The sequence below is a fragment of the Lissotriton vulgaris genome, unplaced genomic scaffold (assembly GCF_964263255.1).
Source record: "Lissotriton vulgaris unplaced genomic scaffold, aLisVul1.2 SCAFFOLD_907, whole genome shotgun sequence".
In the NCBI taxonomy this organism is placed as follows: Eukaryota; Metazoa; Chordata; class Amphibia; order Caudata; family Salamandridae; genus Lissotriton; species Lissotriton vulgaris.
Genome location: NW_028242560.1, coordinates 375188 through 403112, shown reverse-complemented (window position 1 = coordinate 403112; position 27925 = coordinate 375188). Strand labels below are relative to the sequence as shown.

General features: G+C 47.2%; 1 protein-coding gene across 2 annotated transcripts in view; it reads left to right on the top strand.

Annotated features, from left to right (window-relative positions):
- LOC147668910 (uncharacterized) overlaps window positions 1–27925 on the top strand; it is a 436976-nt gene that overhangs the window by 370954 nt on the left and 38097 nt on the right. For both annotated transcript variants that reach the window (XM_086948355.1, XM_086948356.1), the window contains 2 exons: window positions 3796–3906; window positions 19573–19686. In XM_086948355.1, coding sequence (XP_086804481.1) covers window positions 3796–3906; window positions 19573–19686 — 225 coding nt within the window. The remainder of the gene's footprint in view (window positions 1–3795; window positions 3907–19572; window positions 19687–27925) is intronic.

Genomic DNA, 27925 nt, shown 5'->3' with positions numbered 1-27925 from the left:
CGGTGCACCACTACTAAAAAAAAAAGTCTCTTTTCCTCGGATGGGACTGAGTAGAGATTCCAGTTTCATCTCAGGCAATGTATCAAGCTTGCAAGCACTCTGAAAGTCTAAGTACAGGCCGGTATTCAGTATAGTGAGGGGGTAGCAAATTGTCAGCCTCCTCGCCATCTTCCTCTTCATGTAGAACATTTTGAATGACTTAAGTCGCATCAGTTGGGTCAAAGGCTTCCATTGGAAAATCCTTCTACACGTAGGCATGTTATTTAATAGTCCCATACTAAGACTGAGGCTGAGATCTAGCCGCACTGTGTTCCAGATCCAGAACATGCACCTTTGGAGCCAAGGTCCATACCAAACCACCGAGCACCAGTGTGGCCTCCAACAGAGGAGTAGTGGCGTGACCTTAAGCAGGACGGAGGCTCAACCGGGGTCAGTCAGTGCCAAGGCAGGTCCCACCAGAAAACTTCCAAATGAGGGCCCCAGGATGATCTAAAACAGCTGCAGCATTTTCTCCTTGAAGCCCTGTATCTGCCACAGACTCCAAGATGGCCCTGGAAAATCAGAGTGCGTTCACTCCCGCTGGTTGATAGGGTAGGAGTCAGAATACTGGTGTGGAGTTGTTTTTTGACATGCCAGCTGTACAGTTTCTCCCTGGACTGACCAGGAGAGGATTCCCCCTGGACTTCTTCTCCAAGAATGGTTGGATAGTGATGAACTGGGACCAAGAACTGGAGAAGACTCAAGCCATGAAGCACCATGAACCTCCTTTCTTTTGTTCGGTAACATACAGCTTCAGACCCCTCTTACCCGATGGCCGTGGGAAGCATCAAGGAGCACTTGTTGCAGGACTTAAAATCCTGCTGCAACAAAGACAGATTTTGTGTGGGCCATTAACCAACATTTGTTTTTTGCAGAGGCTGCACATCTTGAGGCCTCGGGTCTTCTAGGAGGCTGAAAGATACATAATCACTAGCACGCTTGTGGCGTGGTGGAGAAGCAGACCGGGAGCGTTTGACTGAACACTACTTTATTTCTGAATCAGTGTTAACAGTATTAAATGCTCTTTTCTGAGTAGAATTGTATTTTCCTTCGTTTTGGGTGACGTCTTCATTCTCTTACGTCAGAGAACCTTGTTTCAGGGCTTCAGGATGCCGGAGACTGAAGGCTGCTTCCAGTAAGATAGACGCCGCAACTCAGGATAAAATGAAGAAAAGCACCAAAGGATGGTTAGGAAGATCTCCGGAGTTAAAAGAACAAAAGGGGTTCAGGGAGTGAGAGACTGTGCACCCGACCAAGACCAGTGATTTATCTGGACAGCTCAGCCTTTGTGTGATGGGCTCTGCTTCTGAGAGTAGGCGGAACCGCCCGCCCTCACTTCCCGGCCTCCCCTTGCTCCACACGGCCCCCAGCTGTCCCCGTACCTTCTGAAGCCACGGCCTTCCTGGGCCGTGGCAGGGTTCAGCACTTTACCGGAGAAGGTCTGGCTCCTTTTCCTTGTCTATGTCTGGCTGTCTTTTAGTGTGCTGTCTTTCTGCTTCCGCCTTCGCGACGGGGTACCTCCACGATTCTGTGAGTCCTGGACCAACAAAGATGGTCTATACGTCGTGGTATCTTCCCCAGGCTACCACTTCTTCCTTCGCTGGGCTCCAACGCAAACTCTCCATTCCTGGAGTCACTTCCTCTTTGAAGGGGAGACGGTCAGGTGACCAAATCACATGATCGGCGTGGGAAGCTGGCTGCCGAGGAAAGTTAAAAGGACAGTGTTCATCATCAGCGGGAGCCGATGTCTGATAATAGAGGAGGGAGGCAATTGTTTGTTTAATGTCTTTGAAGAAGAGGCATCGTCCGTGGGCAGCTCCTCGCCACAACACTGTTGAGGATAATGTTTTGGAGGCAGCCTGTATATGGTTCCACATCTCACTTCGGGGGGCGAGACAAGACAACCATGGAGCCCAGTGAAAACAACAGGTTTTGGAAACAGCCTGTATATGGTTCCAATTCTCACTTCATGGATCGAGACAACAGAAACCATGGAGTCCAGTGGAAACAACAATCCGTGTGTGAGAGCAGTTTTGAAAAGAGTTTCTGGATTCTTTCTGTAGCCTGGTAGTTAGAAAAGGCGAGGATTCCATCCCATGGTCGCCGCGCTTGGTTTTGCTCCACATTACGGAGGAAATTGGCGGCAATGGGTCCAAACGTCATCTGCTATATCTGGGTCTTATGCAGGCTAACTGGGACATATCTAGGGCTTGGAAAGAGGCCTCCCCGCCATCTGTGGGAGCCTGGAAACGAGGTCTTGACTTTTCCATGGGGCTACAAATACCAATGTGTATGGCTCGGGATGCCCCCAGAAACACCAGAAGATATGAAAGCAGTGGGCGGATTATCAGGGTATGTATCTTGAACCTATTCCCCCTACATCACACAATGAAGATCTGTTATGAGGACTTAATGGAGGGTACCAACACAGATAGTAAGTATGTCTGTATCCAAATATTGCGATAGAGATCTACAATAACATATATACGGACATCGTGGCACTGATGTTTTTTGTTTCAAATGTTTGTCCGTGTATAATTCAGATCTATGCATAGTCTAAACTGTATATTGTAAAAGTTGACATCTTTGCCATCGCCATGATACTCAAACAATGTATTACCCTGGTGTCACCACAGCTCTTGTGTCTGTCAACAATAACATTTAAAATAAAAAAAAAAGCGAGGAGTCTCTGGTTAGAAGTATCCATAGGAATGATAATGTCACAAAAAATTAGTGTCTGGTCTGTCCAGCTGTTTTCCCCGATTCCTGAGATTTCCCACTTGTCATAACTAACCACGACACGGGCTCTGTGAGGACTGCCCTCTCTTTGCACCCTGCTTCCCCCACTTTATCTTAGTCCCTCTTAATTCTATTTCCCGATCAACATCCCTTCTGTGACTTTCCCGGTTATTGGAGTCATTGTTACATGTTCAAATGTGGGTTTCCTCTTAGGCCAATTTTGTGACCAAATATGTGCACCCAAAATCTTTTTAACGTTGCCTCTTGTGCATCTTGAACTCACACTATCACACTATGCTATTGTTACTATTCCCAAAAATGAAACCGCAAGCCGAACATGTACACCTCAGTGTACGTGTGACGCACGTCCCCACAAAACAATCCCCAAAAAGAGTCCAAAGTTATGAGTATTTAGCTCACATGGTATGCATTTCCACCACTCCTGCTGTTTTCAAGGAGCAGTCACCAATGTGCAATGCAGCACCAATTCCAAAAATAATTTTGTCCATCCACTGTTGGTATCACAAAAGTATTTTGTTTATTCTTCTTGTTCAGCACTAAACAGCCAATCTTTATACTTGCTCTGAGCAAGAGGACGGCATCAAGTATGGTCATCTCTGCTACTCGGCACGGCACAGGAGCCGCTTCATTTCGATCTGTCCCTGGATCCAGGAGGGAACAGTGGCAATGCAGGACTAATACAGTTCCTAACTTTCTTCTGTTTTTCTATAAAAATCTACTAGCTTAGAAGTCTATACTCACTCATTAAGCCCAGATGAAGGTCACACACGTTGGACGAAACACGTCGGCTGTTTGGTGTTGAACAAGAAGAATAAAGAAAAACATTTTGTGATACCAACAATGGATGGTCAAAATAATTTTTGGAATTGATGGTGCATTCCACATTTGTGTGAAAACGATGCTTCTGTTATCTCATACTTTTCGATGTCTTTGTGTCCTGTCATAATGATCTTGAAATGTTTTTGTCATAATGAACTTGAAATGTTTTCTTGACAGGAACTCCTGTTCTGGTGTCCGAATTTTTAGCAAGACTTAAAACCGAAGCAGATGTATTTTCCATCGACCTTCAAGGCTCTGAAATAAGAGACAAAAGTCAACTATCCTCAGGTGAGGAGACCTTCCGAAGACCTTCGCAGACATAGGTCTCATGCACGCATGACCTGCCTAGTCATCCAGAAGGGTACAAAGCATGCACCCGTTACATCAGGGCAGATGCACCGACTACCTGAGGCCATAGGATTTTACCAATCAGTCTTAAGATCGATACCTCCCCTGCACAGCCTGCCAATGCAGGGGTGCAACTGGTTTCCCCTCTTTTTACTTCACTGTTCAGTAGAACTAGCAGCAGACTAAAGTAAACTTGAACATTTATGTATGAGTTACTCTTTATCAAACAATAGTTTCTACTAGCTAAACTCTGATGTTGAATTTCTTCATTAACAGCCCACTTGTAGCTTTCACTAATACCTTTAATAAGAAATAGTCCACTTTTAAGTGTGCCAATCGACAGGGTACATTAACTGAATATCAGTTGCATTTTCCTAGTAGGATCGGATTGCTGATATATGAAATAACAATAATTTTAGAATGGAAATGTAACAAATAAAGGTCAGGAGGTACAGTTTATACCCACTTTAAACTCAAAATGGAATACTGCATGTTACAGGCAGGCTGTACCTTCTGTCCACAATGACCTGCAGGTCACCTTTGGGGCAGGCTGTACCTTCTGTCCACAATGACCTGCAGGTCTCCTTTAGGGCAAGCTGTGCCTTCTGTCCACAATGACCTGCAGGTCTCCTTCAGGACAGGCTGTACCTTCTGTCCACAATGACCTGCAGGTCTTCTTCAGGGCAGGCTGTACCTTCTGTCCACAATGACCTGCAGGTCTCCTTTGGGGCAGGCTGTACCTTCTGTCCACAATGACCTGCAGGTCTCCTTTAGGGCAAGCTGTACCTTCTGTCCACAATGACCTGCAGGTCACCTTTAGGGCAAGCTGTGCCTTCTGTCCACAATGACCTGCAGGTCTCCTTTAGGGCAAGCTGTACCTTCTGTCCACAATGACCTGCAGGTCTCCTTTAGGGCAAGCTGTACCTTCTGTCCACAATGACCTGCAGGTCACCTTTAGGGCAGGCTGTACCTTCTGTCCACAATGACCTGCAGGTCACCTTTAGGGCAGGCTGTACCTTCTGTCCACAATGACCTGCAGGTCACCTTTAGGGCAGGCTGTACCTTCTGTCCACAATGACCTGCAGGTCACCTTTAGGGTAGGCTGTACCTTCTGTCCACAATGACCTGCAGGTCTCCTTTAGGGCAGGCTGTACCTTCTGTCCACAATGACCTGCAGGTCACCTTCAGGGCAAGCTGTACCTTCTGTCCACAATGACCTGCAGGTCACCTTCAGGGCAGGCTGTACCTTCTGTCCACAATGACCTGCAGGTCACCTTTAGGGCAGGCTGTACCTTCTGTCCACAATGACCTGCAGGTCACCTTTAGGGCAAGCTGTACCTTCTGTCCACAATGACCTGCAGGTCACCTTTAGGGCAGGCTGTACCTTCTGTCCACAATGACCTGCAGGTCACCTTTAGGGTAGGCTGTACCTTCTGTCCACAATGACCTGCAGGTCTCCTTCAGGACAGGCTGTACCTTCTGTCCACAATGACCTGCAGGTCACCTTTAGGGCAGGCTGTACCTTCTGTCCACAATGACCTGCAGGTCACCTTTAGGGCAGGATGTACCTTCTGTCCACAATGACCTGCAGGTCACCTTTAGGGCAGGATGTACCTTCTGTCCACAATGACCTGCAGGTCACCTTTAGGGCAAGCTGTACCTTCTGTCCACAATGACCTGCAGGTCTCCTTCAGGGCAGGCTGTACCTTCTGTCCACAATGACCTGCAGGTCACCTTAAGTGCAGGCTGTACCTTCTGTCCACAATGACCTGCAGGTCTCCTTTAGGGCAGGCTGTACCTTCTGTCCACAATGACCTGCAGGTCACCTTACGGGCAAGCTGTACCTTCTGTCCACAATGACCTGCAGGTCACCTTTAGGGCAGGCTGTACCTTCTGTCCACAATGACCTGCAGGTCTCCTTTAGGGCAGGCTGTACCTTCTGTCCACAATGACCTGCAGGTCTCCTTTAGGGCAGGCTGTACCTTCTGTCCACAATGACCTGCAGGTCACCTTTAGGGCAGGCTGTACCTTCTGTCCACAATGACCTGCAGGTCACCTTTAGGGCAGGCTGTACCTTCTGTCCACAATGACCTGCAGGTCACCTTTAGGGCAGGCTGTACCTTCTGTCCACAATGACCTGCAGGTCACCTTTAGGGCAGGCTGTACCTTCTGTCCACAATGACCTGCAGGTCACCTTTAGGGCAGTCTGTACCTTCTGTCCACAATGACCTGCAGGTCACCTTTAGGGCAGGCTGTACCTTCTGTCCACAATGACCTGCAGGTCTCCTTTAGGGCAGCTGTACCTTCTGTCCACAATGACCTGCAGGTCTCCTTCAGGGCAGGCTGTACCTTCTGTCCACAATGACCTGCAGGTCTCCTTTGGGGCAGGCTGTACCTTCTGTCCACAATGACCTGCAGGTCACCTTTAGGGCAGGCTGTACCTTCTGTCCACAATGACCTGCAGGTCACCTTTAGGGCAGGCTGTACCTTCTGTCCACAATGACCTGCAGGTCACCTTTAGGGCAGTTGTACCTTCTGTCCCACAAAGATCTTTACTGGCAGTTGGTGTCTGAATGTTTTTCTGGCTCTTGTGGCGAGTATCTCGCTCATTGCTTTCTTTGACAGGAATGAGTTTTCCTTTTCATCGATGTTTTTAATTGCACAGTGATATTATTTTATTAATTTTAACTGGTTGTGTACTTCATCTCTGTGTTTCCTCTAAGAACTCTGAACAATGATATCACTCGTTGGTAAGGGGGCACACTCTGTAAGATGACCCTTTTGACATAGGTTGGTAGATTTTATTACTCGCATACTACTGAAAAAAGTCCAATGGTAACTAGATGTTTAGGCCACACTCACAGAATAGAAGGGGATTCTCTCAGCGCTAGACAGGAGGTCAAAAGAAAACATGCATTGCTCAAATAAATCCTACATGTCCTGCTGCCACCCAGTAACATCTTGACTGCCAGAGGACTCTGCGAGATCGGTGGAAAAGCATGAAATGCAGAACTTCTGATGAGACCCCTCTTCGTCACGGTGGCATTATCCGTTGTCATGGTCTGCGTCTCATGCTCCATGCTCTGTTGAGAACAGCAATGCCGTTGAAGTCTAGAACATTTAGGATCAAACTTCCACGGTGGGCAAGTTCAAGGATGCTACACGAATGACCGACCTCCCTGAGTGGTGAGGGGGGCCATTACCCATGAGGAATGCTACACATGAGTGACCGACCGCCGTGAGTGGCAGTGAGGGGGCTATAACCCATGAGGAATTGGCCTGTGGAGCCTTGGATTCATGTCCAGAACCAGAGAGAGCATTTCCTCTCGTCCTCCTAAGCATGTGTGTGTTTTTCTTCCATACTTTTCACCTACACACGGGCAGACAGCATCAAATTAGCTAGTCACAGATAGTGGAAACCATATGGGGCCACAGTCCTGATGACTGGCCAAGACCCAAGTAAAATAGAAGAAAAATGTTGAAAGATAGCTCTGAAGACATTATGGAATCCTTTGTATTCATGTGCAGCCCACTGCGTTTGATGCATGCCGACTGCAGCGAGGAGCAAGCTCCAATGATAAATCCAACTACCTGGATTGGTAAAGGCTCAGTACCCTTCTGCTGACCATCGACCGTGCCCCAAATGAAGCACCAGCGTCAAGTTTGATGAAAGCACCTTGGATGCCTGTCCCTCTATTGTGGCCTGCAGTACACCTCTTGTTCAAGAGACTTGTATGATGTTACAGACTACTTGGAAGCCTTATTCAGCATCGCTAGTGCCATCTAAACCATGGACCACAGTAGCTCTCTCAACGTCAACGACACAGTATGTACCAGCCTCAATATATTCGCTATGCCACTGGACTCAAACTAGCCTCACTGATGAGCTTTCAGTAGGCCGGAACTGCTCGGCCTGTGAGTGTGTCCCTGTCTTCAGGGGACCTGCCCGGGCAGTGTGGGCTAGATAGACACAGTCATCAGAAGTGTTTATTGTCCCAATCAGCCAAGCCGTAGCCACTTATTGGCACAGCGAGAAAGGGGTACCCTTAAGCATGTTGGTTGTGCTAATTGGCACTCATCTCCAAGGAGCAATCTATTGATTTATGGATCCCTGGGAAGCTGCTCCCAGTATCACAGGTTCTGTCCCAGTCCAAGCACTCTGGTGCAGCCTCACCAACAAACATCCTTCAGGGAATGTGGATAGTTGGGTAAGGGAGAACACCGTCTGCCTCCCTTCACCAGCCCTCTCAGTGCTTTATGGTAGATGCAGTTCTTTCTAGTGTCCATAACCACAATCAAGCTTTCACCTCCTGCTTTTGACAGGTGTTTGTGCTCCCATGGACAAGGAGCAAACAAATGCTTATCTTTCCAGAGTTCCTGCTATGAAGCCAGGTACCATATTTTTCTTTTAACAGAATTGCTATTTAATGGGTCAGAATCCGATTCTATGCCAAATTATTTTCCATATGCAATTGTCTCCTTTTTAGAAATTAGAAATCCAGTGGAATTGTTTGTAGACCGTAGATAGGTCACTGTCAATATCTGTGTGAGAATGTATATTTTTCAAATGCTAGAACGCAGCGCGCACACCAACTAACCAGGTAACGACTCACAAGTCGATTCATCTTTCTCTACATGGGCATCAGCTCCATCCTTGGATTGTTTTTTTCCCGATACTGGGTTCGGATGAACTTTTTTCACTCCGGCTCCAGATTTACTTTCCAAGTACATCGAAGCGCAAAAACTTATTAAAACTTCACCTAGCTACTTTCGATATCGACTAACATCGTTTTGACTCAATCAGCTCGATTCCGGTTGTCAACGCGGGCCATTGGGCCTATCCACGCGGTGAGGCCTACACCTCATGGAAAGGACGCCATTCAAAAAATGCCCCGTGTGTGGAGCAAAGTTTCCACTCAGTGACCACCACAAGCTCTGTAACCTTTGCTTATCGCCAGAACACGAAGAATACAGCTGTACAGCCTGCGCGTCCTTTCGATCCAAGAAAACTATTCGAGATCGGAGGGCCCGTCGACACGACATGTAGAGATCAGCTCCGGAACCGGTGGATATCTTCGACGAAGAGGTTCCACTCGTTCCCGAAGAAGATTCCGATGATCTCCAAATCGTCGTATCAGAGGCAGAAGACTCAGATGACTCCATACCATCGGGTCAGTGCGTGAGTACTTCTGCCCCTGCACCACACACAGTACCCAAACCGAAGGCAAGGGCGAACACTCCGCCTCATGGGCCCAGTCGCGACCGAAAAACAGCTTCGAAAGCCCCGCCATTGAGCCCGGCTCCGAGGAAAATAACTAAGCCTTTTGGCAGCTCCGTACCGAGCAAGCCGCACGTGCCGATTCCACCAGCTCCATCGGCACCGAAACTGAAAGAAGTCTTGGTACCGAAACCAAAGGAAGTCTTGGCACCGAAACCGAAAGAAGTCTTGGGTCCAAAACCGTCGACTTCTAAAGACAAAGGTATGAAGCCAGCGTCCGACGCCTCGAAACCGACGAAACCAGCTTCCACTCCAAAGCCATCGTCTTCGGTACCAAACCAACAAGGCCTGATTCTGATGCATACAAGCCCTCGAAACAGCCTACGACACCGAAAACAACACCTTTGGTGCAGACACCTACGCCAAAGGACACTGTAACACCTCCTAAGGCTAAAGACAAACAACAACCTCATCCGGAACCGAAAAAATCGGCACCGACAAAGGTTACACAAGGAGAAGAACTTTTCCAACCAGATCCTCTACAAAAGAAGATCTACATTGACCCAGAAACAGGTGCTGTGTCCACTATACCACACAAGAAGAGGAAGGCAGATACAACACCCACACCTGTAGTACCTGCCAAGAAGAAGGACTCTGCCACATCTCCTAAGCACCCTTCTTCTCCTATACTTCCTTCTACTTTTCCTGTTCCTCTTAACATTTCACCACAAGTTTCTTCTCCACATTCTCCTCCGTCTTCACACTCACCTCAAAATGACGATGAGTATAGTTTAGGAAAAAGATAGACCCAGATGAGCCTTTCCCATACCCTATAGATCAGTGTTTCCCAAACTGGGGTCCGCGGGTAAGACAAATTATCCAGCATGGCTACTGCCTAGAACTTACAGCAACCCCTCCACACATACCACCCAGGCAGCGTCCAATGTCTGCAGAACATCTTACTCTGCTCAAACAAGAAGTCCTGTCACTTCTTCTAAAGGACGCAATAGAAATAGTTCCTTTCCAACACCAAGGAACAGGGGTTTATTCGCTGTACTTTCTAATACCCAAGAAGGACGGGATACTAAGATCAATTCTCGACCTCAGGCCCCTCATTCATTACATACAATCAGATTATTTTCATATGATCACTTTACAACAAGTGCTCCCACTGCTGCAACAAGGCGATTTCCTTACAACACTAGATCTAAAGGATGCCTACTTTCACATTCCTACACATCGTGCTTACAGGAAGTATTTGAGGTTTGTACTAGAAGGACAACATTATCAATTCAAAGTCCTTCCATTCGGAGTTACAACAGTACCAAGAGTATTCCCAAAGAGCCTAGCAGTAGTAGCAGCACATCTCAGGAGACAACAAATACATGTCTTCCCTTATCTAGATGATTGGCTCATAAACGCCAAGCCATTCAATCAGTGTGTCCAACACACACATCAGACAATTCAAACATTGCACGACTTAGGGTTTACAATCAACTACACCAAGTCGCACCTGCAACCCTCTCATACGTATCATTATCTCGGGGCTACAATAAACACGTCTACAGCTCTAGCATATCCCAGTCCAGCAAGGATACAGAGCATTTAAGCCTTAGTCACAAACTTCCAACATCAACACTCTTTCCAAGCCAGAGTGTTCATGAGACTAATAGGCATGATGGCATCTTGCATCTTCATAGTACCATATGCAAGACTGCAGATACGTCCATTACAGGAATGTCTAGCACAACAGTGGAACCAGGCTCAAGGGCAACTAACAAACCTAGTGTTGGTAGACAGCCGCACACATCGCTGTCTGCAGTGGTGGAACACCAAAAACTTGACAAAGGGGCGGCCGTTCCTCAAAACTGTCCCACAAATAGTACTCACAGCAGACCCATCTCTCACAGGATGGGGAGCCCATCTCCTACATCATACAACTTAAGGACAATGGACCACTCAACAAAGACTGTTCCATATCAACCATTTTGAGCTGCTAGCAATATTCTTAGCACTCAAAACATTCCAAGTACAAGTACAAAACAAAGCTGTCTTAATCCGGACTGACAACATGACAGCCATGTATTATATACAAAAACAGGGGGGACACACTCTCTACAATTGTCCCAACTCGCACAGAACATTTGGAGATGGGCCATTCCACAAAACATATATCTGTTGGCAGAGCGCTTTCCAGGAGTTCACAATCAGATAGCAGATCTGTTGAGTCGGCAGACACAACAAATTCACGAATGGGAACTACATCCGCAAGTTCTTCAACCATTCTTTCACAAGTGGGGGCATCCAGACATAGATCTGTTCGCCACACACACAAACGCAAAATGCCCAACCTTCTCCGCCAGGTTTCCACACCCGTTGTCTAAGGGCAGGCAATGCGATATGGATGAACTGGTCAGGCAGATTTGAGTACGCTTTTCCGCCACTACCACTAATACCACTAGTGGTGCGCAAGCTCAGACAACAGTCTCTCAAATTAATCCTGGTAGCTCCCACATGGGCACGCCAACCGTGGTTCACAACACTGCTAGAACTCTCCCTAGTTCCACATCAAAAGTTACGCCTGACACCATCTCTGTTAACGCAGAACCGTGGAGACATCAGACATCCCTACCCAAATCAGCTAAATCTGGCGATCTGGCTCCTGAAGTCTTATAATTTGGTTATCTTAACCTACCTCCAGACTGTATGAACATCATTAAAGAGGCTTGGAGACCTACTACCAGAGCCTGTTATGCTGCTAAATGGAAAAGGTTTGCCATTTATTGCAACAATATCCAAATTGATCCCCTGGATGCTTCTATCCAGAATATCATTTGCTACCTTTTACATTTGCAAAGATGTAACTTGGCATATTCATCCATACACCTGCATCTTGCGGCAATTCTAGCATGTTTACAAAACAAACAACATTTGTCTCTTTTTAGAGTACCTGCTATTAAAGCATTTATGGAAGGATTAAAAAGAATCATTTCCCCCAGGTTACCACCTTCTCCAGTGTGGAACCTAAATGTTGTTCTTACAAGACTCATGGGACCCCCTTTTGAGCCTTTACACACATGTGAACTGTAAGTCCTCACATGGAAAACAGCTTTCCTTATTGCTATTACCGCTCTTAGAAGAGTAAGTGAGATACAATCTTTCACAATACAAGAACCATTTTTACAACTACATTGTCACAAAGTAGTTCTGAGAACTAATCCTAAATTCCTTCCAAAAGTCATTACTCCTTTTCATTTAAACCAATCTCTAGAGTTACCTGTGTTTTTCCAAAACTCTGACTCTGTAGCAGAAAGAGCTCTACACAAACTAGATGTTAAAAGAGATCTTCTCTACTATATAGATAGGACTAAATCTTTTCGAAATACAAAAAAAAATGTTTGTTTCTTTCTCCCCACCTCATTTTTTTTTTTTAAAACAATTTTTATTGCAGATTCCAATATGATCATTACAACGCATTTGCAATTATGTTTGCGCAGGACCCCAGTGTCTCTCATTACTTCTGAGTAGTATGTACACAGCCTTATAACCCCCATCCCGGAGGCCGGGTGGCGTTCATCGTAATCAGTGCATTCTTTTCATTACTCAGTGTAGGCATGTCCAGTGGTCAACCGCCATCTGCTTTTAACTTTTTTCTCCCCCCCCCAACAGGTCCCCCCCCTCCAGCAACCGGTCAATGTGTATTTCTAATCTCGGTATCATTGGGGTGCTATACCTCCCTCCCCCTTCGCTCTTCCCTTCCCCCTCCCCTCCGGTGTTCTGTGGTGTCCAGTGCCTGCGTCCGGTATTAGTGTACTAAAGTATGTGGGTAAGCTGCGGAAGATGGAGTAAATCATTGAGTGTGTGTGTCCATGGTAGGCGCAAGGATCGGCACCGCCTCCCCCTGGAGCCCAGAGTCTACTGTGTCCCCTTCCTCCTCGCTCTCCACTGCACTGTCCCTGAGCGCTTGGGCTAGGATTTCCCACGCCAGTGCCAATTCCTGAGCTCTCTCGTCTGACCCCCGTCGTGCTAGTTGGTATCTGATTGTGCTCTCTGCCGCTGCCCACTTCTGAAATTCAGTCAGCCATTTCCGGTGCGTCGGCGCCGTCTTTGACTTCCATCCCCTGGTGAGTTCCCTCTTTGCAATAAGTAGGCCCATGTCTATGAATTTGCTCGTCAGTTTATTTTTGCGTGTGTGTGGGAACCAATGTAAGAGTGTAGTCGCACTGTCATATTGCAGGTCTCTGTCCGTGACTTCATTCAAGGTGTCGCCCACCTCCCTCCAGAAGTCTTGCAGGTGTGGACAGCCACTTAGCATGTGCAGTAAGTCCGCGCCTAAAAGCGCACATCTGGGGCACGCTGCGTCCACCGCGCCAAAGTTTTGTGATATTTTATGCGGGGTGAGGTAGGCCCTATGGAGTATGTATAGGTGTATTAATTGGAAGCGGGCGTTTCTGGTGCTTTTCCTGGCTCTCTGAACCAATTGAGCCCACGTCGTGTCCGGGATCTCTCTCTGCAGGTCTGTCTCCCATTGGGTTTTTAGGCGCGTCAGGGGCTGCAAGTTAGCCTCAAGTAGTCTAGAGTGCAGACATGTGACTGCCTTGATCGTCCCTGCAGCCATCATCGTGTATTGGCATGCTGGCGATGTTGGGGGTTCGAGCAGCCCTTCACCCCAGTGCGCCTGGATCACGCGTACCACGGCCGCATGCAAAAGGTAGCCACCTCTCGGGAGGTCATATTGCTCCTGCAAGGTTTGGTACGGCACGAGCACCCCATCAATGTATAGGTCCCCCACCATCTGCAGGCCAGCCTCCTCCCAACCTTGGAGGTCCGACCAGTCGCCGCCATGTGGAAATGCTGTCAGCATACCCAGTGGGATTTCAGGTGCGTATGGGTGACCGAGACCCGCCCGCTTCTGCATGCGATTCCAGCAGATCCTCAGCGTCCGTTCTTCCTGGGACAAACCACCGAGCGCGAGTTTCTGCTGCAAGGTAATATACGCCAATACGTGGCGGGGGGTGCCAGTGTCCCTTTCATGTTCCGGGCCCCGGTATACCCTTGCCACCTCTTGTGTGAAAAACTGCAGCTGGGCAGCTAAATAATAGAGTTCAAAGTCCGGGACCGCGAGTCCGCCCTCGTTCTTTGGGCGGGTCAGGGTCGCTAGAGCTATCCTCCGCCTGCCAGTACCCCATAGAAAGGACACCACTTGGGACTTCAGGCGTCGAAAGACGCTTCCCGGTATCCACACTGGGAGAGTCCTAAAGAAGTATAACAATCGTGGCAGGGCTATCATTTTAAGCAGAGATACCCGGCCTGTCATGGATAGCGGAAGAGTGGCCCAAAAGGTCTTTCTCCCCACCTCATAAAGGCAATCCCATCTCTAAAGGTGGAATTGCAAGGTGGATTGTAAAATGTATACAGATATGCTATCAAAAAGCAAAACGTACATTAACAGTTCCTCCTAGAGTGCACTCCACACGCAAACTAGGAGCCTCTATGGCTTTCTTAGGGAACATCCCCTTAGAAGACACATGCAAAGTAGCAACATGGTCTACAACACACACTTTCACTAAACACTACTGTGTTGATGTGCAGGCCAGTCAGCAAGCTACAGTAGGCCAAGCTGTTCTTAAAACTCCCTTTCAAACTACTGCAACAGATACAGGTGACCACCGCTAGGGGAGACACTGCTGCGCAATCGATGCAAAAGTGTAGTATCTGCAGCTCATATGCCTGGTTCTCTAAAGAGAGATAACTGTTTTGCAGATACGCAGCTATCACAGAGAGATGTAAATGGATAGAACTGTAAGCTAATTCTGACCGCTGCAAGTGTAACAAGGAAAATGCTACTTACCAGTATGCATCTGTTCTTGGCATGTAGAGCTGCAGATTACTACACACCCTCCCGCCTCCCCGGGACCTGTATCTGTTCCAGTTTTTATCTTACTTTGATGCACACGCATGGAAATCTTTTTCTTTACTTCTACTAACTCCATCATTTACCATAATGGCGAAAAACAATCTAAGGATGGAGCCGATGCCCATGCGCACTATCGTCCAAGGGAGGAGTCACCTATCTCGTGACTACAAAAGACTTCTTCCAAGACAACAACAACATGCAATCATCCGAGCCCAACTCCAGGTGGTGATCTAATGCAAAAGTGAAGTAATCTGCAGCTCTACATGCCAAGAACAGATGCATACTGGTAAGTAGCATTTTCCTTGTTACACTTGCAGCGGTCAGAATTAGCTTACAGTTCTATCCATTTACATCTCTCTGTGATAGCTGCGTATCTGCAAAACAGTTATCTCTCTTTAGAGAACCAGTTATTAAAGCTTTTATGGAAGGACTAAAAGAGTTATACTACCAATACTACCACCTGCCCCAATGTGGAATCTTAACATAGTCCTCACACGATTTATGGGCCCACCTTTTGAACCCATGCATAAATGTGAACTGCAATTTCTCTTGTGGAAAATCACTTTCCTCCTTGCAATCACTTCGCTGAGGAGAGTGGGTGAGCCATAAGCACTAACCATAGAAGAACCTTTTCTCCAGCTTCACAAAGACAAAGTGGTTCTTCGTACCAACCCTAAATTTCTACCTAAAGTAGTTTCTGCCTTTCACATCAATCAATCGGTTGAGTTCCCCGTGTTCTTTCCTCCACCAGATTCAGTGGTAAAACGAGCTCTACACACTTTGGATGTCAGAAGAGCCCTCTTATACTACATGGAAAGAACAAAGTCATTCCTTAGAACTAAACAACCTTTTGTTGCTTTTGCTCCACCTCACAAGGGCAATCCTATTTCCAAATCAGCTATTGCCAGGTGTATTGTTAAATGTATTCAAACTTGTTATGCAAAAGCTAAAAGAAGTTTAACAATACCCCCTAGAGCGCATTCCACTCGCAAAATAGGGGCTACTACAGCTTTCTCAGGAAACATTCCCATAGTTCACATTTGTAAGGCTGCAATATGGTCTACACCACACACATTCACCAAGCATTATTGTGTTAATGTGTTAGCAAGACAACAAGCTAATGTAGGCCAGTCAGTCCTTGGAACACTCTTTTCAAACAACTGCAACAGCTACAGGTTGGCCACCGCTTTGGGAGTTACTGCTGTATAGTCTAAGCAAAATTGCAAAAAACACAGTTGATGGACAGAATGCAGAACAATGCCTTACATTCACACCAGTACAAAGATCTGGGCCTAAATCCATCGTTTTTTTGCACTCCACACCACCCTAGGTCAGACACTGGCTATATGCAAATCAGCCTTGACCCTGTGCCTCATGGGAACAGTCCAGCCCGAACTACCAAGGCATGTCTTTCCTAGACCGGAATCAAGCATCCAAGGACCGGTTTCTGGCTATCAGCCTTCTTCGGCATGGATAGCTTGACTCCAGTGATGTGGAGAGCCTGGGACTCACGTCTGAGCATACCCAGCCCACTCGGGGTGAAAATTGCAAAAAACACAGTTGATGGACAGAATGCAGAACAGGGGCCATTGTGCATGTCTGAACTGGGGTGGCGGAGTGAGCTAAAGAATGGTGATGGATTAAACCCAGATCAGTTGACTGGGGGTGAGTGTTTGTATTGTCAACGCTCCGTCCATCGCCACCTTTGGTTTTTCTTTGTTCGCCCTAAGTTGGCAGGGTATGCTCAGACGTGAGTCCCTTGCTCACTTTGCCACTGGAGTCGAGCAAGCCCGGCTGAAGACGGCTGTAATGCCAGAAACCGGTCCTGGGAAGCTTGCTTCCGGTCCAGGGAAGACATGGCTTGGCAGTTTGGGCTGGACTGTTCCCATGAGGCACAGGGTCAGACTGATTTGCATATGGCCATGTCTGAACTGGGGTGGCTGAGTGAGCTAAAGAACGGTGATGGATTAAACCCAGATCAGTTGACTGAGGGTGAGTGTTTGTATTGTCAATGCTCCGTCCATCACCACCTTTGGTTTTTCTTTGTTCGCCCTAAGTTGGCAGGGTATGCTCAGACGTGAGTCCCTTGCTCACTTTGCCACTGGAGTCAAGCAAGCCCGGCTGAAGACGGCTGTAATGCCAGAAACCGGTCCTGGGAAGCTTGATTCCAGTCCAGGGAAGACATGGCTTGGCAGTTCGGGCTGGACGGTTCCCATGAGGCACAGGGTCAGACTGATTTGCATACAGCCATGTCTGAACTGGGGTGGCAGAGTGAGCTAAAGAACAGTGATGGATTAAACCCAGATCAGTTGACTGGGGGTGAGTGTTTGTATTGTCAACGCTCCGTCCATCACCACCTTTGGTTTTTCTTTGTTCGCCCTAAGTTGCTAGGGTATGCTCAGACGTGAGTCCCTTGCTCACTTTGCCACTGGAGTCAAGCAAGCCCGGTTGAAGACGGCTGTAATGCCAGAAACCGGTCCTGGGAAGCTTGATTCTGGTCCAGGGAAGACATGGCTTGGCAGTTCGGGCTGGACTGTTCCCATGAGGCACAGGGTCAGACTGATTTGCACATGGCCATGTCTGAACTGGGGTGGCAGAGTGAGCTAAAGAACAGTGATGGATTAAACCCAGATCAGTTGAATGGAGGTGAGTGTTTGTATTGTCAATGCTCCGTCCATCACCCCCTTTGGTTTTTCTTTGTTCGCCCTAAGTTGGCAGGGTATGCTCAGACGTGAGTTCCTTGCTCACTTTGCCACTGGAGTCAAGCAAGCCCGGCTGAAGACGGCTGTAATGCCAGAAACCGGTCCTGGGAAGATTGATTCCGGTCCAGGGAAGATATGGCTTGGCAGTTCTGGCTGGACTGTTCCCATGAGGCACATGGTCAGACTGATTTGCACATGGCCATGTCTGAACTGGGGTGGCGGAGTGAGCTAAAGAACAGTGATGGATTAAACCAAGATCAGTTGACTTGGGGGTGAGTGTTTGTATTGTCAACGCTCCGTCCATCACCACCTTTAGTTTTTCTGTATAGTCTAAGCAAAGCATCTGCTCTACAGCTCACAGGCCTCGAACGGAGAATGTTCCTTGCCCAGTAAGCATCTGTTCTTGGCATGTAGAGCTGTAGATTCACATGCGTCCACCCCCCGCCCCTGTACCTGTTGCAGTTCTCCCTTACTTTATATCCATACGCATGGACATCTCTATTCTACTCTTGCTAGCTCCATTCTCACCCTCTGCGGGAAAACAATCTAACAATGGAGTTGATGCCCATGTGCACTATCACCTAAAGGAGGAGTCACCTACCTCGTGACTGGAAAGACTTATTCGAAGAAAAACAACTTACAAACATCCGGACCCAACACTAGATGGCAGAAGCATGCAAAGCATGTGAATCTACAGAACTACATGTCAAGAACAGATGCTTACTGGGTAAGTAACATTATCCTTCATGCATTTTGTGATGCCCATTTAGCTCTTGTGGGTTTTTGTCAGAAGAATATACAGTGCAGCAAGAATGACCTGAAAACAGTTAAGTTCTCCAGGAAAATACCACTCTCCCTGTGTGCCAACACTCTCTGTGAGGGGTCAGTTCACTCTGTGCATAGTCTGTGGCCCTGGCAGCTTATGTATACTTACGCCTGAACTGGGGCAGCTCCTAACTCGGAGGTGCAGTTTATATGTCTCTTTTTGCTTGGCATTGTGGATCCTTGAATTACCTGTATGTTTAGTTTACATTGCAAAATATATTTCCTGCAATTGCTAATGTGCATTTCACTCTTCTTGGAGCGCTAGAAAATATATTTTTATTTCTTTTTAAATGTGCTATGAAATCTCACATGGGTTCGAAGGTTCATTGTTTTTTAATTCAATAACGCTCTATTTAGGAGAATTAGTAATTTTACATTTCCAGACTTTTGCTCACTTTTTTACATCTTTTCACTACTTTATTACTACTTTGTAATGTATTTTTATATTTATAGAAATTTGAAAAAACACTATATTAGAAAACGTAAGAGTTGCTGATGGGTCCAGTAGAGTTTCTTATCCATAATCTACAGAGAAGAATGCATGATCGGCCAACCCAAAGTGTATTCATTTATTCTGACCAGAGCTTCCCAATTCTTCATCCAGTTGTTTTTCCCAACATATTTACTATAATGGATAATAACTTGCTTTAGACCCTTTGCAGAAAAATATAATAATGCACCCTAAAACTGAGTCATCCAGTGGTAGAGCTACTGAGAAACCTCTATACTCTACAGAAAGGTAGCGACGTATGATTGAATCTTAAAGTTCAGCATCCTGTCCTTATAGGGACGTAATGTTTCGCTGCCAGCAACTGTGATGTACTGTGTGGTAAGCAAAAAAGACCCTGCATCTTCTTCAAGTGGATCACAAGTAATCATGCACTATTCAGGATTATCGAAAAAGAATACTGTAAAATTGTAACCGCTTTTAAATGTCCCAACAGGTTTACTGGCTCTGAGCCCTGACGTGTTTGTGATGCCAGACCAAGAGTCTGATAACTCTTTCATGGATGCCCTCACTGCCGGAGGAGGCGAGAACAGCTCCTGCTCAACTGCAGGTACATCTCAAACGTCTGGGGCTGAATTTTGCATCTTTCTTCTCTGGTTCAAGTCATTCCAAATCATTAGACAATTTTTGCTGCTCAGGTTTTGTTGCATAAAACTCAGCAGTTCTTCTGCTGCCTTCATCTTCATTCCGCGGTCTCCAGCATTTTGAAACATTCATACATCTCAGTGTTCATCTTGTTTCACAAGGAATGCTGTATTGAACCAACTATGCTCTTCATCCAAACATGGAACAAAGCAGGCTTCTGGGAGACTTCCATGAGAAGAAACTAACCGGTACCCTTCAGGACAACCTTATTATCAGAGTTCATCATAAACAGCCCAGAGAAGACATTATAAATGCTAATTCAAAGTCAGAAGGTTTCTAGATGGGCTTCCTGCATGTAGATTAAGTTCAGCACATACTTTTGAGGTATTTGACCAGACAGCCAGTTCAGAAACAGGAGATAAGGCCCAAACTTCCATCGTTTATATTTCAACACATTTCTATCCACTACACCGAGGGCGGAGAGGAAAAGGGAAAGAAGGATGGAGAACGTCTTCTAAATGAAAATGAAGAATTATTTGAACCTAGCAGCCCGTCCCGACGTTGTCCGGGTATGAATTGCTGCCGGCCAGTAGTATATTGTTTTGTAGGATTTCGTTTTGATAGCATTTCTTATCTGTGACAGGATTGTGAAACGCTCCGATTCCCAGTGCACTGCTGAAGCACTTAAGAGTGCGCGTTCAGTAGTGTCTGAACTCGAGTTTCCCTACTTTATTTTTCTTTGCAATATTATATAGCGCAAACTCGACATGGCATGAGCACAATTTACGTTACAGAAGAACACATTCATTTGTGGTAGGCACGGGGAGACAAAGCGATTTGCCTGGAATCACAGGATGTTGAGCTGATGCCGCGATTCGAACGTAGCTCCCCAGCTCTAAAGTTCCCAATCCTAGAACTTGTGGCGGGAGGTGTGTCTAAAAGTGTATGTCGGTGCTGGCCATCAATGAGAGAGACCTGTGCATTTTTCAAATGGGTGGTGAAAAAATATGAGTATGTAGCTGGAGATGTGGGCCGCTGTGCCACCAATGTACTTACCGGGGGAGGGTAAACACCCATTATTCCGCAACTTTCTTTCCAAATACCATCACTCCGCATGCTTTCATTATGAAAGTACCATGACATTTTATATGCTTTTACCACGCATACATTTACAATGAAATTCGTTGTAAATGCATGAATGGTAAAAGCATGCTTTTTTTTAATGTTTGGATAAGGTAAGTAGGGGTATATGTTTTAGGGTACTGAGGTATATGTTTTGGGGTGTTTGGGTATTTTAAGGGTTCAGATATAATTTTGGGTTATGTGGTACAGGGGTAGTTTTAGGGTTTAGGGATAGGTATGGGTTGTGGGGTACAGGGGTATTTTAACACCTTGGATGCTAAGGCGTTCCCCCCCAAGGGCCCCCCCCCCCCCCCCCCCCCCCCCCCCCGGTGCTGGACTATGAGTTTTCCCATTGTTCATGACAAGGTCAACTCGTCATAAGCACAGGGCAGGTAAAACCCATGAGGAGTTGACCTTATCATTAGCATGGAAGTGGTTAAGGATTCAGGGCTAGGCTTGGGTTTTGGGGTACAGGGGTATTTTTAGGGTTCAGGGCTAGGTTTGGGTTTTGGGGTACAGGGGTATTTTTAGGGTTCAGAGATTTTAGGGTTCAGGGGTAGGTTTGGGTTTTGAGGCACAGGGGTATTTATAGGGTTCAGGGCTAGGTTTGGGGTACAGGGGTATTTTTAGGGTTTAGGGATAGGTTTGGGTTTTGAGGTACAGGGTATATTTATAGGGTTAAGATATATATATAGCGGCAACAGGTGCTAACGAGGGAACATTACAGTAACCGGGGTACACTGGAGTACCTTAACCAAGCGGCGAGTCGATAATAGACCCCTGCGACCTTGGACAATATTAATGCCTTTGCGGGACCCACTGTGGGATTGTATAAAATCCAGTAAAGACTACAGATCCCACAATCCTTGAGGGATCACGTGCTACTAAGCGCATTCCGAACTAAACTACAAAGAAATAGCGGAAACTGCCTCACACACACCACATTGCCATTTCCCCAGAAGAAAGTGCAGACAGCACTGAAACGCGTCGGGATGAGGAGAAGTAATTACTGAAGCTGATGTACCCTTGTAGATGCAATAAAAACACGTTTTTAACTTGCCTGCTGCCGTGTGATCCTTCGCTGCAGATCCTTTGAAATAATATATTTATTTATTTATTTATTTATTTTACAGCTTTGTAGAGCGCATGGCTGCCCATAGGCGTCCCAGCGCTGACAGACATGAACCTAGTGAGAGATGCTTTATGGGAACAGCCATGTTTTTAGTGCTCTACGGAATGAAAGAAGGTTGGGTTGGGCTCTGAGGTTTGGGGGGAGCGAGTTCCAAAGTTTAGCAGCGTTGAGTGAGAACAGTTGGCCACCTGAGCGGGCTTTTCTGATCCTGGGAACTGAGGCTAAATTGCGGTTGGAAGAGCGGAGCGTTCTAGAGGTGGTGTGGGGTGAGATGAGATTTTGGAGTATGGGAGGGGCCTTGCCGTGCATAATCTTGTGGGTCGTGCAGAGAGCTTTGAATTGAATTCTCTCTTGGATAGGGAGCCAAAGAAGGGCCTTCAAAGACGGTTTGGCTGAGCAGCGACGATGGGTTCCTGTGAGAATGCGGGCTGCCGCATTTTTTGCCGCTTGGAGTTTTGCTAAAAACTTTTTGGGGGCCCCTAGGTATAGGGCATTACCATAGTCTAATCGAGATAGTACAAGGCCGTGGATGAGGAGTTTGCGAGATTGAGTCGGAAGCAAGGGTAGAATTTTTCTTGCTGATCTTAGCAGACCGTGACAGGTTCCAGCGGTTTTTCGTGCTTGGGCTGAGAAGTTGAGTTCTTCGTCTAACCAGATGCCCAGGCTCTTAATTTCTGGTTTGGACACAGGGGGGGGGGCCATAGTTGACGGCCATATGGAAATGGAACTGTATAAAGATTTGTTGCCTAAAAACATTATCTCAGTTTTTTCGTTGTTCAACTTGAGGTGGGAGCTACTCATCCATTTTGTTATTTCGATCAAGCAGGTATGCAGGTTGGGAATGGAGAGGTCTTGCTGGTTAAGGGAGACCACCAGTTGAGTGTCGTCGGCATATGTCAGGAGTTTGATGCCATAAGGGGCGACGACTTTCTCGAGGGGGGACATATAAACATTAAAAAGGGTTGGGCTCAGAGACGAGCCCGGTGGTACCCCGCAGTTGATGGCTGTAGGTCTGGACGTAAAGGTGCCCTCTGTCACCTGAAAGAATCGATTTTTGAGAAAGGATTCTACCCAGGCCAGAGACGTTCCTGTGATTCCAAGATGTTTGAGTCTTTGGATCAAGATGGAGTGGTTGACGGTGTCGAATGCGGCGCTAAGATCCAGGAGGATCACTGCCACTGATCCCCCTGAGTCTATGATCTTCCTTGCCTCTTCGACTACCGCCAGTATTGCGGTCTCGGTGCTCTGGCCTGGCCTGAATCCCGTTTGGGAGGGTTCCAGTAGCTTGTTAGACTCGAGGTATTGGGAGAGATTTTGATTAACAAGTTTCTCAGTTATTTTGCTGACACCTGGGAGTAGGGAAATCGGCCTGTAGTTGCCGAGTTCCAGTGGATCAAGGTGGGGTTTTTTGAGCAATGCTTTCACCATTGCTCTTTTCCAGCTGGGGGGGACAGTGCCTAGGGAGAGTGAGTTGTTGATAAGTTTTATCAGGTAAGGTAGAATAGTGGGTCCGACTAGTTTCAGAATATTGAGTGGAGCAGGGTCGGAGGGGCTACCACTTTTAATAGAACTGAGTATGCGGAGAGTGGTGTCAGTTGTGAGCGGAGTGAAAGCTGACAGCTGATTATTGGGTGGGTTGACATCCGGGGGGTGCTGAGGGCGTTCAAGGAGGTAGGGGGGGGGAGAGAATTGATGATTTTAGTAATTTTAGAGGTAAAAAATTCTGCAAGTTCATTGCAGCAAGTGACTGAGGGTTCCACCAGAGGGGGGGGGCTCCGGTGTTTTGAGTAGTTTCTTCGCTATTTGATAAGTTTCCCGGGCTGAGTTGCGAGAAGATTTAATTTTCTCCTCGAAGTGGTTGATTTGTGCGGCTTTGATTGCTTTTTTGTAGGTGAGAAGAGTAGTTTTATATTCGGTTTTCTTGGTAAGGTCGAAATTTTTTCTCCATTCTCTTTCTGATCTTTTGCAGGATTTTTTTAGGAGTCGCAATTCATCAGTGAACCAGGGGGAGGTGGGTTTGTTCCGCGGATTACAGGAGATTTTTTTGGGGAGAGTTTTGTCTAGAGTCTTACCAATCCATGCTGAGAATTCTGCATCAGCGCTGATGGGGTTGTTGTTGGGTGCAGGAGGGGAACTCTCTAGGTGATGTTTCCAGATTTCTGCATCAAGTTTAGACCAAGATCGTGAAGGTTTGCTGGGAGGGGCGGTAGTACGGGGGGCACAGGTGATCTGCCAGTGTAGAGGAACGAGGAGATGGTCAGACCAGGGGACTGGAATGGGATCACGGATAGTAAGGTCGTGAATGTTGGTGAGAACTGGGTCCAACAGATGTCCCAAGGTGTGAGTGGGTAGATGGCCTAGTAGTTTCAGTTGAAGGGTTTCGAGGTCTGCTATCAAGTCGGCGGTCTGTTTGACTTCCTTTTTATCGAAATGGATGTTTAGGTCGCCCAGGATCAGACATGAGGAGTTGGTTGCGGTCAGGGTGTACGAGTGTTCCGTTAAGGATTCACAGAACTGACCTAATGGTCCTGGAGGGCGGTAGATGAGGAAGCATGATATGGATTGGCACGGAGAGACCTGGATAGCAAACATGACGTTTTCACAGTCAGCGAGGGGGCTGCCTTGGAGACGGCATGACAGCTGGTCTTTATGAATTATGGCAATTCCACCACCCCTTCCTTTGGGTCGATCTATGCGCTGTATAAGGAAGCCCGGGGGAAGGGAGTTGACAATATCAGGGTCTGAGTCAGGTCCCAGCCATGTTTCAGTTAGGAAAAGCACTTCTAAGTTGTAGTTTTCCAGTAGAAGGTGGATTTCTGTCGAGTGCTTAGGGAGAGATCTGCAGTTGATGAGGGCCATACGTATCGGGATAGAGGGAGGCGATATGGGTACAGAGGGGTTGAGACTGTATGGGCAGTGGGAACATCGGGTAGAGGGGTGGTCAGCAGATATCCCATGTTGGCATGAGTCATGTACCTTTTTATTAAGGTGTAGCAAGTCGTCTTTTCCATATCTCCAAGTCAGGCTGCTGGATTTAGTGGTATGGCTTGGCTCTGCACTCTGCCTAGCGCGGACGAGCGCAGACGAGCTTGCCTTAAGCGCGCCTTCGGCGCGCCATCGTCGCGCCATCGTCGCGCCCGCTGCGCTGCCTGAACTGACACATGGTTTATAGGTGGTGTTGGGAGGGTGGGCGTGGCCAACAGGAGTGGGCGTGTCCCGTGGCTCCTCGAGGCCGGTGATGGCGGCTAGCGAGCGATTTCTGCCCCTGAACAGCGTTTATGTCGTCTGTTTGGGGAGTTCAAGTAAGTGCTGGGGAGAAGGTTTGCAAGTGGATTAAAATCAATTCACACAAGTTTTAAAAGCAGTTTTTGCAAAGTGGCTCCCGGCTATTCGCCGCAGGAGGTTCAAGTCTAAATGCGGTGCTTTCAATCAGCGCTCGTATTTATACTTGGTGGAGGGTGGGCGTGGCCAACAGGAGTGGGCGTGTCCCGTGGCTCCTCGAGGCCGGTGATGGCGGCTAGCGAGCGATTTATGCCCCTGAACAGCGTTTATGTCGTCTGTTTGGGGAGTTCAAGTAAGTTTTTTCCGTAATCCCGCGCCCCGCACACGCCCACGGCCCCAGCACACGTCCACGCCCCCAGCACATGCCCACAGCACACGATATGAGACATGGCATGAAGGGCGGGATGTACCACACGCCCCCAGCGTTTGTCACGCCCCCAGCACACGCCCACAGCACAGACACGCCCACAAGGGACTACTTTGCTGGCACGGTTCTTTTACCTTTTAAATGTATATGGTGGGCGTCTGCATAGCCTATGTCCTTCTGCAGCAACTGCCCTTTCCAACGCTGTATTGGGTGTTGTGATTGGTGCTGTGGTTCCTGAGATTACCCGCCTCAAAGGTTTGGGCTCTCTCTTTATTATATTAGTATAGATGTATGTGATGCTTAGCACTGTTGTTAGCACAATTGTTGTAAAATAACATAGCTATCACTACCAATCTGAGCAGACTAGAAAATTGGGGTACAGTTTTTTGCCCAAGCCAGGTCTTTCCTGACCCAGAAAACAAGCAACCCAGAACCGGTTTCACCCTAGTTAGGCCTCATCAGCCGGGTACAGCTTGGTTCCAGTGACACAGTGTGCAGGGGCCCAACGTCTAGGCATAACAGCTTGGAACTGTTCCCAGTGGAGCATGGTTAAGACTTATCTGCATGTGTCTGGGTCCAAACTGAGGTGACATGGTTTGAAAAATAACAATGGATTGGGATGCGACCTGAGTAATTACCAGTGGCTGAGAGTAATTCAAGCATTCATCCAATCACTCTTCTCTGTGCTTTAGACTTTCCATTGAAAGATTTCTAGTATAACAACTGATAAAAGAATCCGAGCTAGTGTAGAAGAGCGATAGGGATAGATAAACGGGCAGTCATGAACTGTTCCCATAAGCTGGGCCCCTTTTAGTAAATAGAACAAACAAAGGGCCCTGATTGAATTATAGAGAGCGGGATGGGGGAATAAACAAATAAATAAAAAAAACATGCACCTCCCCACATGCACACAGTCACAAGGTAGAGAATCCCAAGTATTATTATTGCTTCATTTATTGTACAAAAACTGAGTATATTAAGCTGCTCTGTGCACAGTGCGTCTGATCTGCTCTGGGTGTTCTATACCTGTGTGTGTGGGTGAGGCGCAGCGGCCAGGGTGACTGACTCTGGAATCTGGGGATCACGGTTCGATCCCCGGCAGCAGATTAGCCCAGCACCATGTGACTCTGGGCAATTGCCCGACGGCCCCCAGCGCCTCGAGACCCTTGCGGGTGATTATGCGCTTTACAAATGCGAATTTATTTATTATTTATTTATATAATATTCATATCGTCCTGAAAAACACAAAATAGCTTATTTCCATTGTCTCATTATTTTGTATCTGCCATCCCTCTCATAAAAACGCATACCTAACAAGCTTCCCTTAACCAGCACATAAAACACACTCCTACCTAACACGCTGACCTCAACCAGCACATAAAACACACTCCTACCTAACACGCTGCCCTCAACCAGCACACTTCTACCGAACATGTTGCCCTCAACCAGCACACACAGCACTCTCCTACCTAACACCCTGCACTCAACAAGCACATAAAACCCACTGCTACCTAACAAGCTGCACTCAACCAGCACATAAAACGCACCTACCTAACACGCTGCCCTCAACCAGCACATAAAACACACTCCTACCTAACACGCTGCCCTCAACCAGCACATAAAACACACTCCTACCTAACACGCTGCCCTCAACCAGCACATAAAACACACTTCTACCTAACACGCTGCCCTCAACCAGCACATAAAACACACCTACCTAACACACTGCCCTCAACCAGCAAATAAAACACACTCATGCCTAACACTCTGCCCTCAACCAGCACATAAACCACACTCATACCTAATACGCTGCCCTCAATCAGCACATAAAACACACTGCCCTCAACCAGCACATAAAACACACTCCTAACACACTGCCCTAAACCAGCACATAAAGCACACTCCTACCTAATACGCTGCCCTCAACCAGCACATAAAGCACACTCCTACCTAACACGCTGCCCTCAACTAGCACATAAAACACACTCCTACCTAACATGCTGCCCTCAACCAGCACATAAAACACACCCCTACCTAACACGCTGCCCTCAACTAGCACATAAAACACACTCCTACCTAACATGCTGCCCTCAACCAGCAGATAAAACACACTCCTACCTAACATGCTGCCCTCAACCAGCACATAAAACACACTCCTACCTAATACGCTGCCCTCAACCAGCACATAAAGCACACTCCTACCTAACACGCTGCCCTCAACCAGCACATAAAACACACTCCTACCTAACACGCTGCCCTCAACCAGAACATAAAGCACACTCCTATCTAACACGCTGCCCT